The sequence below is a fragment of the Typopeltis vanoorti genome, chromosome 10 (genome assembly GCF_054136105.1).
Source record: "Typopeltis vanoorti isolate ZY-2024b chromosome 10, IOZ_Tvanoo_1.0, whole genome shotgun sequence".
In the NCBI taxonomy this organism is placed as follows: Eukaryota; Metazoa; Arthropoda; class Arachnida; order Uropygi; family Thelyphonidae; genus Typopeltis; species Typopeltis vanoorti.
Window position 1 is genome coordinate 64536166 of NC_143558.1, and position 15029 is coordinate 64551194.

The following is a 15029-nucleotide window of genomic DNA, read 5'->3' on the forward strand; positions in this document are numbered from 1 at the left end:
TGGGAAGGGCCACTACCCAGACCAGTTTTGACCTATATTGAGGTCTCATCAGCAGGAGCCAGACCCAGAAGTGATACCAAGGTTGAAGTAATGCAGAAGTTGTATTTCCAGATACAAGTAACCAAAAGGTAACCAGCTTATTACTAAAATACTCTGATTAGAGATAGATGTTGGAAGGTTTTCCAGTATCTATCCAAGTACATATCCTTACGGACGTATATAACTTCCATGCTCTGCCAAGTCAGATTTCTAAGAAATGGGAGAGTCATTCTAATCACACATCACTAAAGTTTTTAATACTTTGCAAGAGTATATCATCCAGGCTCTGATATTGCAGGAATGAGAGAATGAATGGCTGATACAGGAATTGAAGTGAATGAAATGGAGGTGAATAGTATATTACAGAACCCTAATGTAAATACATCTGTGGGATTGGATGGTATACCAGCTCAAGTCTTACGTGAAACGGCAAAGGAATTGTCATTTCTCTTGACCATATTGTTTAATTTAAGTCTCAGCTCTGGATTAGTCCTGAGGGGGGGTGGAAAGAGGAGAAAATAATTCCATTGCATAAAGGAGGTTCCAAGACTGCTGTTGCAAATTACTGACCGATCAGCATATCAGGAATCGTTGTCAAGGTTTTGGAGATATTAGTCAAGAGCAAAATACAGGAATGGATAGATGAAAATGGGATACTGTATGGAGGACAGCAAGGTTTTATGAAGGGTAGATCATGCCTCAGTAACTTGCTCACGTTTTATTATACACTAATGCTGAACTGAATAAGGGTAGTGTATTTACAATGATACTGCTGGACTTTGCTAAGGCCGTTGACAGGATACTACATGGAATTCTAATCAGTACATTGCAACACATGGGGATGGATATAGGGCTGGTGAGATGGATAGGAGGGTAATTGATGGAGAGATATCACAGAGTAGTTTATTCAGGAGTGGAGTCCAAAAGAATGCCTGTTACTAGTGATGTGCTGCAGGGGTTCTGTTCTTGGACCACTGCTATTTAATTTGTTCATTAATGATATGTGAAAGGATCTGAGAGGAACTGTTCATTTATTTGCTGATGATGCAAAGCTAGGTAGAGCAATAGTGAATACACATGAAGTCAAAATTTTGCAGGATGATTTGGATAGCTTGGCAGTCTGGGCTAATGAGAATGGATGTCAGTTTAATGTAGCAAAGTGTAAGGTTATGCCTTTTGGGGTGAAAAAATTAGCAGCAGTATATCACATTGGTGGAACTGTACTCCAGGAGGTTGATGAAGCCAGAGATTTGGGTGTGTTGGAGGATAGGGAGTTGAAGTTTAGGGGGCACATAGCAAAAGTGACTAAAACAGCTCATCAGATTACTTGGTTACTGAAGAATACTTTGACAAGCAGAGATAAGCAAGTTATTGTTCCTCTTTATTGAGCCTTGATAAAACCTCATCTTGACTACTGTGCCCAGATCTGGGCACCTGGGTTTTTTCTTGATAGGGAGGAGGTAGAGAGGATCCAGAAGCAAGTGACCAAGATGATAGCTGGTCTATGGAATGAACCTTGCGAGAACAGGTTGAAGATCTGTGGGTTACAGAAATTGGTTGATAGGTGGATAAGGGGAGATATGATTGAGACATTCTAATTAATGAAGGGGTTTTACAAGATTAATGCAGAGGAAATTTTTCAGAACAGGTCTGGTGATGGGAGAACTAGAGACCATCCATGGAAACTGAGCAAGAGTGTAGTTAGCAAGGGTGTTAGAACTAGGTTTTTTACTTGGAGAGTGGTGAGTGAGTGGAATAAGCTGCCAGAGTTTGTTGTGGGTGCCATGACTATAAATGAGTTCAAAGCAAAGTATGAGAGACACTGTGCAAATGCTGAACAGTTGTTCTTGATATGACGATGAGTCTAAGGACTCCTTGGAGTTGCCTGTAATAATACAGTTAATGAATAATTAATAATACAGCGTTTCCTTAGTTATACCGTTGTGTTGTTGTTTTTTTCTTTTGTATAACATCACGTGGTTCTTACTGTTTCAAATCGGTCATTTGTGTGCTCTACCTTGTAATTAACTATTGTTGCCACTGATGGTGGCTTGTAATTTCCGGATGAAATATATGGCTTTAAATAAATGTTTACTTATTTCAATAAATTTAGTTTAATCCTTTATCCCAGTGAGAGCAAACAAAGTTTGCACCTGAAAATATCTTCAGGACTGAATATAGTGTTGTACTATCTTACCTGGGTAAGTAGTACAACACCAGGCAACTCGTAGCAGAGGTGGAACAAGCTACCAACACTCCTATCGCAGTATCTCCCATAATGCAAAACACATCTCCTTGTGGATATGTATACTGTTATGCATTAAGGGATTGGCCACTACCCAGACTAGTTTCGACCTTTATTGAGGTCTCTTCAGTAGGCGCCAGGCCCAGAGTTGGAGATACCAGGCAGAAGCAAGGTCATCTTTACCTATAGGAGTTGCCAAAAGGTTTGCCACCTTTTTTTTTTTTATTAAATTACTCTGGATTTAGAGAAAGATGTTGAAAGTTTATTTTTCGCTAGGTTAGACTAAAATAAATTTAGTTTAATCCTTTATCCCAGTGAGAGCAAACAAAGTTTGCACCTGAAAATATCTTCAGGACTGAATATAGTGTTGTACTGTCTTACCTGGGTAAGTAGTACAACACCAGGCAACTCGTAGCAGAGGTGGAGCAAGCTACCAACACTCCTATCCCAGTATCTCCCATAATGTAAAACACATCTCCTTGTGGATATGTATACTGTTATGCATTAAGGGATTGGCCACTACCCAGACTAGTTTTGACCTTGGGAGCCAGGTTCAGGTACCAGGCAGAAGCAGTAGCAAGGTCATCTTTACCAATAGGAGTTGCCAAAAGGTTTGCCACCTTTTTTTTTTATTAAATTACTCTGGATTTAGAGAATGATGTTGAAAGTTTATTTTTCACTAGGTTAGTCTTACTTATTTCCTTGTGTTTTTTGTGTGAATTAAAGAAATCTCATGGCACAAGTATCTCTTACAGAATATCTACCTATAATCTAGTGACAATATCATTGACATAACGATTGAACAACTCCAGTTAAACTAAAATGCTCTGAATCTCTGCTTGTGACTTTCCCACTATACCCTAATACTGCCCCCCCCCCCCCCCCCCGTCCACATACAACTTGCTGATATCTATCAGAAAGTCAGTTACTAATCTAATCCACTAACCTGATATCCAAAGCCATAATTATTATTATTAACATCCAACCTCCATGAAGTCAGAGAAATTGTGGGAGGCACACACTTCACACAATTCTCGTCCAACCATGCCTTAAAATGATTCAATGAGTATACATTCACAACACATTCAAGCAATGCATTCCATTCACCAACCACTCTCCATGCAAAGAACTGCTCCTAACTCCTGCTCATACCCTCCTTATACAGTTTCCAATGATGGCCTCTTGTTTTACTCCCCCTCTCTCATGCTATGAAAAATCTCTTCCATGTCAACTTGATAACCCCTGACTAGCTTAAATGTCTCAATCATATCCCACCCTCTTCCTCCTGTTTATGAGGCTCTGCTATGTATATTCTCTCAATCTGTCCCTTATCACCACCTTTTTGCAGTTGAATAATTTTATATTCTTTCCACTCCCTTAGAACCAATGCTACTGCCAATTCCCTTAAGACGTGTGGTGACATGTCATCAAATCCTATCGCCTTATTGACATCAGGATTATTTATTTCCTCAAATACTTCCTGCTCGCTCACAATTAAGCCATCCTCTCCCGTGTACTCTACACTTAAGTTCCTAATGATTCCACTCTGATCAGGATGAAACACCTTTATAAATTGATCACTGAATACCTCTGCAGCAGTTACCATTCTACCATTTTCATCCATTAATATCATCTTGCCACGATCGTTCTTCCTTGTACTTGCTGAATATCTAATAAAAAAAAAAAAATAGGGTGTTTTATTTGCCTGATTTGCCAATTTCTGTTTATAATACACTTTTGTTTTCCTTACTGAGTCACTCTCCTTTACACTCTTCATGAAACTGATTATTACCATTATTCATCTTGTATTGCCTCCAAAGCACCTTCTTCCAGATTTCATGCTTAATCCCCCTCATTAATCCATTTTACACCTACCTTATTCAGCCTTCAGAATACATTCAGACATTGATGCCGTTATGTATTTCTTTGTCAGTTCCCAAGCAGCATTTATTTCCTTACCGCTCAACTCCTCATTCCATGCTACAGCTCTAAGCTGTCTCCTAAGCTTGTCACAATCACCAGCCTTATAATTCCACATGTGTCCTTTCCTCACAGAAGTCTGCATAGGGCTAGCCACAATCCAGGTCATCACGCTGATCAACTGGAGGAAAGTGTGAAACCCCACTCACAGTTACATTTTATGACGATATGATCAGATCTAATGCTTTCGATCCTCGCATGCCCCCCCCCCCCTTTACATGCTTCCTAAGATAATTATCTCTCAAGAAATTAATTTTTCTTATTCCCAAATGCTATTTCTTCATTCCAATCTATGGAATGAAGAAATGTATAAGCAACTTGGATTAGTGATCAAAGGAAGGGTAATTATTATGGGCGATTGCCATAATTAAAATCGTCCATAATAATTACCCTTCCTTTGATCACTAATCCAAGTTGCTTATACATTTCTTCATCACCCTCCACATTCTCAGACCTATAGCAACATCCAACTAAACATGTCTTCCTGTCAACTTCCATGTTACACCATGCTGCCTCATAATCATCATCATCAAATTCCTGATATATACCCTTATAGGGGGGGGGGGGTGTACAGGATTATGCTAGTACTACATGAAAAATTACATCGTTACTAACTTCCTATCTACAATTTTCCTCCAAATCTGTCTGTTACTTGTCAAGACTCCAACATTATCAGATCGTATATTTCTATCTTATAAGGCACTTTTTATTGTATCAATCCACTGATATCTTAGTGTGAAAAATACCCAAAGTATTTTTCCTGCTAACCTTGCAAAGAACACTTGTTTTGCTAATCTTTCCTCACCCATTCTGTTTAAGTGACCATATCACCTGAGATTAACTCTGCTAACACATTCCTGAATGCTATCAATATTAAGTTCTTTCCTAATATCATCATTTTTAATATGACATTCCCACTGATGCCATCTGTTCATCCCTCTAATTTTTCTCAGGACTCTCATATCTTTGGTCTCTAGTCTTTGGTCAAGTGTTTTATTTCTAACCCAGCTCTCAGATCCATAAGTTAAAACTGGTTTGAACACTGCCTTGTATACATCTAATTTAGTGTTTTGACTGATTTCTCTCTTATTCCATATAAATTTATTCCGTTGACTTCCTGGCATACCAGCTTTGTTGTCTATTTCCATATTTAATTTACCATCTTCACTAAAAATCGTGCCTAAGTATCTGAAATGTTTTACTTGTTCTATAGGTTCTCCATTCAAAATGTAATTGATATTTTAAATGCTTCTGCCTATTTTCATGGTCTTTGTCTTGTTATTGCTGTCCTTCATACCATACTATTATAACAGTTATTCGCTTTAGTCAGGGAATCTTGCAGACTTGTAGCAGATTTATTTAGAAGTATAACATCATTCACATAAAGCAAAGAGCTGAGATTAATGTCTCCAATTTTGATATCATGTTTAATACCACTTTTCTTCATAATGTGGTTCATATAGATAATGAATAACAGATAGGATAATGTACATCCTTGTCTGACACCAGATTTAACATTAAACCACCTTCCTGTACTTCTTTCAATTCTAACTGCTGTCTTACTACTCAAATAAAGACTAAGTATTGCTTGATATAATGTCCCATTGACACCATATAACTGTAGCATTTCAAATAGCTTCTCTTGTGGCACCTTGCTACCTCATAACCATCAGCCTCAAATTCCTGATATATATACCCTCAAGGGGTGTACAAGATATGATAGTAATAATGAAAAATTTCATCATTACTAACTTCCTATCTACAATTTTCCTCCAAATCGGTATGTTACCTGTCGTTACATACTGATTTATATGTTACCTTACTAACGTTATCGAATCTTATATTTCTATCTTCTAAGGCACTTTTTCTTTCATGGCATCTTGTCATAAACCTTTTCAAGATCTACAAAACTTTAATACAGATCTTTGTTATATTCCCATGATTTCTCAACTATCTGTCATAAAGTGAAAATCTGATCCTGACAGCCTCTATTTGGCCTGAATCCAGCTTTTCTTCCACAATCCTTCTCAACCGTTTCTCAAGTAAACTTGCATATATCTTACCAAGGACACTCAGTAGAGAAATACCTGTGTAATTCTCACATTCAGTTTTATTTCCCTTTTTATATATGGGTACTATGAAAGCTCTACTCCAGTCATTTGGAATTCGTCCCTCTGTCCAGGCCTTCTGAACTATGTAGTGCAGCCACTGTAAGACTTTTATACCTCCATACTTGAGCATTTCTGGTCAAATATCATCTACTCCTGCTGCCTTTCTACATTTCAAGCTTTTGATGGCTTTTTCTATTTCAAGTATATTTCATAACCAGTGCCACTATTTCTCTCTTTCATGTCTACTTTATGTGGACTTAATTCCCTTGCAGTGATCAGCAGCACTATCCCTCCTTTCTTTCATTTTCTATCCTAGCAAAAAATACTGTATCCTTCCATTTCTATTCCAATGATTTTGGGGCAAAGAAACTTAATCACTGAAACCATTTCATTCCCTTTATTTCTGATACTTCTAGCATTTATAAACAAACACAACACTTCATTGTTAGGTCTGTAACCTGTCCTATCCAAGCCACTGGTTAGTTTCGATTTTCCCCACCACACCTACCCTTGCCTAATCACCTTTATCACCACTTACGTGTATCCACTCAGTCTTAACTTCCCCACCCATATCACAATATACTCCTTACAAACATTCACTGCTACTTTCAATATACTCTCTACCTACGCCATGTCTGCCTGTTCCTCTTGCATTCCCATTCTCTCTTCTTCTTTCACACTACCATCATTTCCACTGCTAAGCACTCCTGTCTCTTCAATTTTGATGTCTTGCATGCAGCAAACACACACACTGTACTTCCATTTATCAACACTTTCTTCAGTACACTCACTTCAAAGCTATTTAAATGCAATCTATCATCATCATCAGTCCAATGCATATATAATTCCATTCTTTTCTCAAATAATTTGCAACTTACAACTAAATTGTCTTGTGCACCCTATCAAATGGCTTTTCAAAATCCAAAATAATGACAGTGGGTGCCTTACCTTCATCTGCTGCTCTTGTGACTTTGTTATACTGTAAAACCATATTACGAAAACATGAGCACTCCTTAACAAATTTATGCTGACCTTCATAAATAATACTGCTCCTCTCTCTATCCAATTCTATATACAAGTTCTTACCAGTTTTTCCAAATTCTTAACAACCGCAGAAGAAATGCAAACCAGTCTATAGTTTCATTCTACAAATGATGTTATCTCATCTTCCTTCCACTTCTTAGCAACTTGGTCCATCGTAAGACTTTCACTAAGCAGCTGGATTAATACCGCCCAACCGGGCCATGATATGTATAGATGTCCAGCTACATCTGGATACGATTCTGTAACACCTATTGAATAGCAATAATAAGAAGTGCAATTTGGTCTCACTATTTCATCCACCTTGGTTGGTAGGGAGGTTAATGGTAAGGTCAGTTTCTTGATATATTCCTTTTAAAAACACATGTCAATATCCCATCTAGTTCCACTGCCTTATGTCATCCAGAGTGTTCAGTATTCAGAATACATTCTTCATCTTCATTCACTTTTTATTTTTCCTCATCCCTCCTCATCTCTCTAGTAAAACCTACTTTACTAGGATGAAACACCCTAATAAAGTGATCATTAAATAGGCCACAGATCAAAAGAACTCCTTGGAATTCTCTTTGGATTATAGTTCTAGTCTCTTCTCATATTTTAATTTTTCTCTCTTTACTATATTAATCACTTTTCTTGCCTGAGTCTTATTTTCATCATGCAACTGTTCTTCACCTCACTTCTTTATTATATGCCTTCTGTAACTGTTTTTTCAAATGCAATTCGTATTTGATATCCCTAGTCATTTACAGGATATTGGTTTGTTCTTCACGTAAGGTATATAATTTGCTACTGCTGTTAAGTTTTCTTAACAAGCTCCGATGCATTACCTACTTCAAAGTTTTCATTCATTTCAACCTTCTTAACCTAAATAAATAGAGATGTGTGAAACTTTCCAAGATATAGGAAATTGTAATTTCAAAGTCTCCTGTTCAACAACCAATACTACCAGCTATTACCCATTGAGAAGTTTCTTTACTATGACTCTGGACTCTAAATCGAATCATTTTGCTTTGTGTTGCCTGCATGCATGCATGCATGTTATAATTGTACATTAAATTTCAAATGATGTTTCTCTGACAGAGATAGAATATTGGAAACATTGGCATAACATTTGATTTTATTCCTCTGTATTATATTTAATTTTCATTAAATATACACAATGAATATGTGGTATATAAGTTGTTATTAACATGTAAATTTAATGTTTTTCTTGAACAGGGTAGAGTGACCCAGTTTTAAAAGATGATAGACAGCAGATTGGATTTTGTGGCTAGCTGCTTAGATGAAATTGCTTTAGAAGGATTAGATGGCATCACACTGTCAGCATTTTGGATGCGTCTGCAAAACAGACCTAATTTTCCTTTAGCACTTGATGAAAATTCTAAAGCTTACATTTGGGAGTGTATTTCTGTTCATAAAGATATAGAATTTTTTGAACTTGCGGAACCACGTCCTCCACTTATAATTTATAATAGATATGATCATGTTGACCTAGATTTAGGTATTGTGGTAGAACCAGAAGAGTTTCCAGAAGATATATATCCTTGTAAAGTAATTGAAGCAAATGAAGTTAAAGGTTCGTGTGCATCATTTTTCACAAGGAGTAACATAACCTCCAAAATAAGGTGTAATGGCAATGTATTAATTACCTTGAAAGAAGCTGTAAATGAATGGGATGAAAAACTAGTATTAGTTGCATCACAGAATGTTAGAAACATTGCCCTAATGGGAACTAATGTCAATCCTGCATTAGAATTAAAAGAAATACAGTACTGTTTTTTAGAGCGTATAGGAAGGTCCCGTTATCATGGTGAAGTAACCCAAGGAAGGTCTGGATTACTTGCAATATTTGATAACTGCAAAAATCTCCACTATTATCTTGGTCAGTTAGGAAATAAAAATCTCATTACAAAACAGATGCACTATCAGAGAAATAAAAACAACCAAACTGTGACTGGGCATTTACTACATTTGACCCAATTTTATGTAGAAAGACATTCTAAGATGCAGGTAATGTTAAAAAATATGTGTGAAATATTAACAAATAAGCCAAAACAGCGTGAGGTGGTCCAAGTACTACGAAGAGAGTTAGGCATGAAAGAAGCAAGCTTTAAAAAGCTTCTGCAAAAGCCTTTTCAAAATTGTGTGCGAGTGCTTCTCTTACCACACAGAGAGATGTTTCCAAAAGCAACAGAGCGTGAATGTGTTACTTTGAATGGAAAGGACAAATTAGTAAAAGTAGCTGAACTTGTAAAGCCTTATCAGGATGATGAAGAAGAAGACCAGCAAGGTAATGATGAGGAAGAAGATGGTGATGAAGAAAAAGAACTGAAGCATTTGAAAACTCAAGTTTTTGATCCAAATTGCTTTCGGTTTGGACTTCCATTGTTATCTCAGGCTTACAGACATTTTAATTCTGCAGGTCCTGATGGTATCACTGCTTTTGAACTTAGGAAACAAATGACTTTGCCAAAGTTAGAAATAAGATTCCTGTGCCGCAACTTAGTGAAGAGAGGTGTTGTAATCCCAATAATGCAAGATGTTGGAAGACAACGTGTTACCAAATATATTGCAAAGCATTATGAAAAGACAAGTGAATCTTTCCAAAAGTTTTTGGAGCAGAGAAGAAAACTATTGGAGATATCGGAATCATGTCAGTTAGAAAAAACTAATGAACAGTTATCCGGGGAATTCAACACCAACCAGAATATTTCAGTTTTAACTGATTCTGTAAACATACCAGTTATAAAAGGGGATATAGGAAAGGAAAACCTTAAAAGAAAGCGTGATTCCAATGATGAAAGTTTTACTGAAGATATAAAAAGAGCTTGCAATTCTTCATACAAAGAAAAAGCTACCATTACTTATCGCTTACTAAGAAGAGCAACCATTCTTATTGAAGCTGTTAGAAATGCAAAATTTATTGATGACGTTTCCAAGGTTCAAAGAATGATTATTGAAGAGGATAGAAAAGAAGGGTACATGAAGAGATTTGATAAAAGATCTCTAGAGCGACTCATCAATAAACTTCAGAAAGATGGTTATTTAAAATCTCTGAAGATAGTTCTTAAATCAGGAAGTAAAGAAAAAAAACTGCATTTTATTTGTGATCCAAGTATTTCAGCTACTGATCCTTTGATTAAGAGGGCTATTGACCAAGCAAAATTTAAGCATATGGAAGATAATGAAGAACAAACAAAAAACCCAACATTTTTTGAAAGTGTAAGTAAAAAGGAAAAACCATTTTTTATGAAAAGTGTCAATGCATTGCATTCCTTGTGCATTGAAAATGCAGGTCATTCTCAGAAGGAGTACATGCCATCTGTTGGAAGATTTTATGGACTAGAACCAAAATTTATACGAATGAAAACATTGCATACATTTTTATTTTATCTTGCTTATGACTATCAGGGACAGTTACCTGAAATGAATGATGTTGAGAATGATCCAGTTATATACTGTGATGATAAAACCTGGAAAATGTTTGTACCTCCTCTTCCAAAACATTCTGAAATTTGTGAAGGTTGGTGCTTAATCACTGATGTTTTGCTATGCATGCCTTTATCACAGCTTGTTAAAGTTGTGAACATAACTCACAGGATTGAAGAACTACATGAATACTTAGCTGATCCCATTAAGCAGCATTGCTTGATTAGGCACTTGCCCCAGAAATTAAGAAATGCTCTATTAAGCAAACGACGTTACATCTTTACTGTTCACAGTGTAGCTACGCTGCTAAGCTATATGGGCTTACTTTCCTTTGGACCATCACAAAGAGAAAAAGATCAGGTATTCATCTATTTGCATAGAAATACAAAGATAAAAAATACATCACTTTCTCATCCAGGCTATTTGAGTCATAAAGAAGAAATATCTTTATCTAACAATGTGCCACATGAAGTAAAACAGTATTATTTGGAAAATCTTGAGGACGTTGAAACATTTTGGTTAGATTTGGAAACTATTTGTCTTCAGTCTCCTCTGGGAAGTCCAAAACATAGTAATATCAGAGATTTTATGGCAAAAAAGCCTGAAATGATTGAAGCATGCAGAAATAAAACTTTTGATGAAGTAGTTGACAATGGAAATATTCCAGGAGATGGATTAGGTGCAGGAGGCCTTGATTCTGCATTTTATGCTCATATGAAAAGAAACTGGTCTTGGCCAAGCATGTCTACTAAGATGTCTAGAGAAATTAGAGATAAAGAACAGCAGCAGTCAAATTATGAAGATAAAGATCAACAGTTGAATTCAGAAAATAAAAGCAGTGTGGGAAATAGTTATTTACAGTATTTGCACAACAGTAAAGAACCTTCAAAAAGTACTTTTTATCCTCGTTACAAGCGCTGTTTCCATCGACGTGGTAAACGTCATGCCAGTTCAGCATCGCATTTACAAAAGAATGCAAAATCTCTTTCAGAATCAAAGATAGTAAAATCTAGGAAACGTAAACGAGATGATGACAAGGAACTTGCCAATAAAAGTCCATCCAAAACTGAAACTACACTTGAAACTACTGGTAACAAATGGAAAAAACGTAAACCATATTATGATGAAAAAGATCAAGCTGCTATGAACAAAATGTCAAAAATGCGTGTCAATTGGTCACCAAAAGAAGATAGTTTTCTTTTATTATGCAAGGTAGCCTCTTGTTTTCTAGCTCCAGATTTTAGAGGAATGGTTGTTTCAGCAGCACATGTTAGAGATCTGCTGCATATGCACTTTCCCAGTGTTGCATTAAATAAAACTTCCCGTGCTTGTCAACGAAGAATCCGTTACATGCTCTTGAATCCAACAACTGACTTCAATGTTTCTGTGTTTCTTGAAGAAGCGAGACAAGACAAGGAATTGGTGCAAAAATTTCAGATTTCAAAACCACCCAAGTCCAATGTGGCAGTTTGGAATGAGATGTTTGCTTCTGTTGTACAAAGCCTAATAGTAAAATTTACTACAACTTTAGATGAAGAGCCTAAGGAAAAAGCCCTACCTCAATCTTTTGAAGAGTTACAAAAACATTATCAAATTAAAGTTGCTGGCAAGCTATCAGACTCAAAGTCTGTTCATCTGGAACCTCAAAAATGTTATGATATATGTTTAAATGTGGTCTGTAATATTATAATCTCCTCTCTCTGTGCTTGTGGTGACAAAACTAACTGGCTATACACACTTTACAAGATATATCAGCAGTACCCAGATTATTTGCTGCATGATGCAGTAAGCCATTTAAGAAACAATCAGCTAATAATTAAACGTCGAGATAAAGGCAGGGCTGTAAGTATGTTACCAGCATCATCAATTCCTTTTCGCCTTTCTTTTGTATTTGAATCTACACTACAGCCAAGATACCAGTCTTTCATATATGAAGAAGCATATAAATTTATGCTAAACTTAATTGAACACACTTCAAAAATGTCAAGTGTTGATCTAATTGGAGATATTCCTCCTGGTTATTGTGCAGCTGTAATTTCTCTAATGGCAACAAAAAGCTTGATATTTGATGTGGAAATACCAGATCAAATAGTATTATTTAATTCACAATTGAGTGACAAACGGCATTCACAGCTTTTTGAGCATATGAAGCAATTTCAGTCGACAGATGAAGCAGTAGATGATTTAATGAGGTCAACAACAGATAAAAGGAAAAATTATGCAGATAGTAACAGTGGCCCCTCTCTCAAAAAACAATGTATGGAGCACCAGAAGAAAATGAAAAGCACGCCTAGTGAGTTGCAAGTGCTCAATGACAGCAATATGAATTCCACAGTAACTTCCTTAACAGTCAAGGAAGGTAAAGATCATGATTATTGTCAAGTTAATAGTTTAAGTCAGAAACAACAGAATGTTAGTAGCAATAGCAATGTGCATATTGAACTCTCTGCTGCAACAAGAGCATCTAGATTTGCTTTGTATATGTTACGTCAAGAATTTACACAACCACCTACTGAGCGAGCCCAGGATACTCGAGATTTTGTGATCAATTCATGTTGTATACGCTGTAGATTGAGCAATACGTTGAAAAAAAATAATAGCTCGCATTCTTTTGCTATGTTGCCTAAAGAAATAGATAATATAGAATCAGAAGCAACTAAGGAGTGCATTAGTAGAAAAAATATGCTTCTTCAGCCAACTGAAATCAAGTCTATCATAAATTCATACAAAACATTTATTTCTGAAGCAGAGTACAGCTCAGAAGATATACCAAAAGTTTACAAAGATTATTCGCTTTATGAAATAGAGCAAGCTAAACAAATTTATCAGTCAATTTATTCTTCAAGGTATTATGGAATTACTTACGAAAAGCTTTTCGAAAATTTTGGAAGTTCTCTTGGTGCTTTAAAGTTAAAAAATCACCTTAACATAATGAGAGATGCTAACCTTATATTAAGAGTAGGAGTAAATTGTTTTAGGTATGTTAGTATTGTCTTTTGTAAGCCATGGATTGTTTCTTCCTACAAAATTCTGAAAGAATATCGATCCAAGGCGACTGAAATAATGTCACAGAAAAATAAAGTGCAAGAAACATGCGCAGATTTTGAGGAAAGCCAGAGTGATGCTGATATATACGAGATGAGTCCAGAAAAATTGCATTCTCAAAACATCTCTTGTTTTTTAGAAGGAGAGATACCAGAATTTCCTGTAGAAAGTGAAGTTACTGTTTCAACATCACCATTTCAGGGACCATCAAATAATGAAGATTCAGAAACATCTAACTTTGAGAACTTGAGCAAAAATAGTGAACCTCATGATTCAGAACAAGAATGTTCAGATGTTGTAGAAGATGTTGGTATTACTGATGGGCCTATTGAAAGAAGCCAAAGGAGGAAAAGAAAGTCAAAATTTGAAGAACAACAAAAGTGTTTAAATAAAGATATGTCAAAATTGGTCTATTTCATTGGTAGACCATGGCGCAAACCCGACGGTTCTTTGAACAGACCACTTCTGCAAAAAATGCTTATTTCAGTTCTAAGTGCAATTTTGACATCACCGGGAATTTCACAAGAAAAATTGCTTGGTAATTTTGGTAGTATAATACAACCAGTGCAAATATTAGAAATTTTGGAAGTTCTTGAAGAAGCTTCATGTATTCAAAAACTTTTTCTTCAATATTCACATGAACCCTCATTCTTTGGAAGTGCTGTTTGTAGGATCATTAAAAAAAATGCTGATAGTGGAGATATATACTATGAACCAGCAGTAGATGCAGTTCTAAAACTGAGTCAGTTAACAAATGCTTTGAGTGGAAGACCCTTTTTGGAATGTTAAGGTTTCTGTTTCATGTGAGCTTGTATAGTTTCTTACTCTTGTAAATAAAGTCTGTCCTGGTCAACATTTCAGTATGTTAATATAATTAACAAAAAATCACCACCACATATATATATATATATATATATATATATTTTTTTTTTTTAAAACATAGATTTAATGACTTAAAAAAACGAGATAACTTATAAAGATTTTAATGAGAATAATACAACTAGTTTCGGCTTATAACAGCCTTCCTCAGGTATTCATAAAGGAAAAGAATAGGAATAAACATTGAAGTATCTAAAAAACTGGAAATTACAGATAAAAATTGCCACACATAATTGATACATAGAAAACGTATTTTTTCA

The 15029-nt window shown here is 35.9% G+C and overlaps 1 protein-coding gene across 1 annotated transcript in view; it reads left to right on the forward strand.

Moving 5' to 3' along the window:
- LOC150102472 (general transcription factor 3C polypeptide 1) overlaps window positions 1-14743 on the forward strand; it is a 41806-nt gene extending 27063 nt beyond the window's left edge. Inside the window, exon 2 of the mRNA XM_090399161.1 lies at window positions 8635-14743. Within this exon, the coding sequence (XP_090255287.1) occupies window positions 8659-14679 (6021 nt within the window). The 5' untranslated portion in view covers window positions 8635-8658 and the 3' untranslated portion in view covers window positions 14680-14743. The remainder of the gene's footprint in view (window positions 1-8634) is intronic.
- The last annotated feature ends 286 nt before the right edge of the window (window positions 14744-15029 follow it).